At 53.4% G+C, this 2,358-nt stretch overlaps 1 protein-coding gene across 1 annotated transcript in view; it reads right to left on the reverse strand.

Annotated features, from left to right (window-relative positions):
- Positions 1–349: 349 nt before the first annotated feature.
- Positions 350–2,358, reverse strand: part of MYCFIDRAFT_202634 (uncharacterized protein) — a gene marked incomplete at its 5' end in the record, with an annotated part of 4,597 nt that continues 2,588 nt past the window's right edge. Inside the window, 4 exons of the mRNA XM_007925724.1 lie at positions 350–781; positions 1,071–1,192; positions 1,334–1,526; positions 1,584–2,270. Coding sequence (XP_007923915.1) covers positions 596–781; positions 1,071–1,192; positions 1,334–1,526; positions 1,584–2,270 — 1,188 coding nt within the window. The 3' untranslated portion in view covers positions 350–595. The remainder of the gene's footprint in view (positions 782–1,070; positions 1,193–1,333; positions 1,527–1,583; positions 2,271–2,358) is intronic.

Raw genomic sequence — 2,358 nt, forward strand, 5'->3', positions numbered from 1 at the left:
CACAACGACTCGGCCGAAAAACCTGTGCTGCAACGTAAGACGACCAGCAATTACCAAGAAGCCGTAGCTGCTGCGGGAACCGCCGATGAAGTCAGTAGACCTGCGCTTCAGACGGCTCAGAGTAATTACAGCCGGACTGAGTACAAACGTGGCGTGATGGAGCAGACGTTGGCTGGGGCACCCGTGAGTCCGCAGGGCTATTATTCGACTTCGAATGTTGGGGGGCGGTAGAGGAGGGAGGCGGTGGATGACTTTGGACCTAATGAATGACCTGATGACTCTTATGAAAACGAGATTGTATGCATATCAATGGACAGCACAGCATGATGAAACCTGGAAAACATTCGAGCTCCACCAATCTTGGTCTTTGTTCTCTCGCTACTTCAAACTTGTAACTCTAGGAAAGCATGCAAATGAGTGACTGCGGTCAGCATTTCTTCTCCTCGCCCCCATCCATCTCTCCTCGGGAGCTAAAGCATTCTTGAAAACTTCCTCATCGCCTCTGCTCTGCTCCGAAGTGAGGGTGCTCGCGCAATTCATGCTTCTCCAATCCCTGTCTGCCTCTGGACTTCGAATTCCCATACTGCCTCGTTCTCTACCTCCCCCTTCTTTGCTTGTCACGCCCGAGCTTTGCTCTTGGAACGCCGTGTGTCGTCCTTACCTTTGCTGTCTCCAGCACGCATTCATACTCTTTCTCGTCTCCATCGTCGACATCGTGGTCGAGGTCGAGCTCGTGGTCGTAGTCGCAGTCGGCATTGGGTTGATCGAGGCAGTAGGTCGGCTAGTAGCCAGCGCAGAGCAGCATTGTATGTTATGCTGTTGTTGGCAAAAAAAAGTATCATGACTCGAGCATCATGTTCGGTATCATATTTCAGTGTGAAGGACAACTTCTTTGTCCCATGTCATGGCCTTACGTCCTGCAATCGCGATCATGTCGCCTGTTAGCCTTTGCTTCTTCTCGCCCGCTGACGCCGAGTGCCCGAATCGCGACCATTTGCCGACTTCTGGTCGCCAACATGCTGGTCGAGACTCTGATGGCTCTCGTTGCGTTCCTGAGCTTGTTTTGAAACAGAAGTAGAGCGGTTGCCATACCAGTCGATGTCTCCCAACTGTAACTTTCTCGCCCGCTGTCTGCTGCGAGTATTTCCTGCCTTATCGTATCGTGGTGCGCCACGCAGGGATTCGAAGCCGCCTGTCTCGTCAGTCAATGAGTCGCGTCGAGCAGATGAAGCAGTGTCTAGGCAGGGGCCGTTCTCCTTGTCAATTGCCTCGCCACTCTTCTGTCGAGAGCTGCGCGGCAGTGTCAGACCGCGCTGGTTGAGCAAGCCTGTACCGACAAGTCGAACGTTGTTGTTTGAAGCATTGACGTAATGAAAGCTGGGTGAATCACCATCTGTTTGGTCGTCTGTAAGGTCGTAATTGAGCACGAGATTCTTGATTCGCTGCTGCTCGGCACGCTCATTTTGCTGCTGAGTGCGCATCGCCACGGCAAAGGAGGAGTCGGAAGGCAGGTCGATCGATCGGGTCTGATAACATTGTTAGCATGCTCGAGACAGAGATGGAGGAGTGAGCCCGTCACATACCTGCTGGCGGTTGCCTTTCTTGCTGAGAAGCGCAAACTTCATCGTGCCCACTCCATTCGTCGGCGCAGGTGCTTGACCCTCACCACCGCTATCTTCAGCAGCGGTAGTAGTGGCGTCGCGAACACTGCGACGCATGGGAAGCGGAACATCGAACATCGTTTTGCGCTCGAACTTGCGCGAGTCAACACTCTCTGCCATGAGCTTGGCAAGCTCGCGGTCAAAATCGGCGTCTGCTTCTGGGTCTCTTTGGTCTTCTGGTCGAGTCACCACAATGTGCTCTTCTTCGTCAGACTCATTAGCTCGTACTTCGTCGTCATCACCTTGTACTTTGGCATCATCGCTGTCGGACTTGTTGGCATCCTCGCCTTCAGCAGGGTCCTCTTCGCCATCATCACCTGAAAGATTGCCTTCGGCCTCCAGCTCTTCGGCCTCTTCCGGTTCTGGAGCCTGGTTCGATGCAGTGGTCTGGTAATGCAGCTTGCAGGCCTCAGAGAAGACCCGGCTCGCTTCAGGGAGGTCGCCTAGGACCAGCTTCCACTGTGGCCGAAGTAGATTAAAAGTATCTTGAACCACGAATTCAATATCCATCGGTAGTGGGTCCTTGACATTGATGTAATACTGCAGAAAGGAAAGGTAAAAGTCGAGCTTCTTCTTTGCGGCGCCCTTCTCAAAACAGTGTCCGCAGGTCTCCAGCAGTGCGCAAACCAGTCGGATGCGGAAATAGTCGTCCGGAAGATCGATCGGGCAGACATCGCCAGGTTGAGCATAGCCATTC

The sequence above is a fragment of the Pseudocercospora fijiensis genome (assembly GCF_000340215.1).
Source record: "Pseudocercospora fijiensis CIRAD86 unplaced genomic scaffold MYCFIscaffold_2, whole genome shotgun sequence".
NCBI classification, from domain to species: Eukaryota; Fungi; Ascomycota; class Dothideomycetes; order Mycosphaerellales; family Mycosphaerellaceae; genus Pseudocercospora; species Pseudocercospora fijiensis.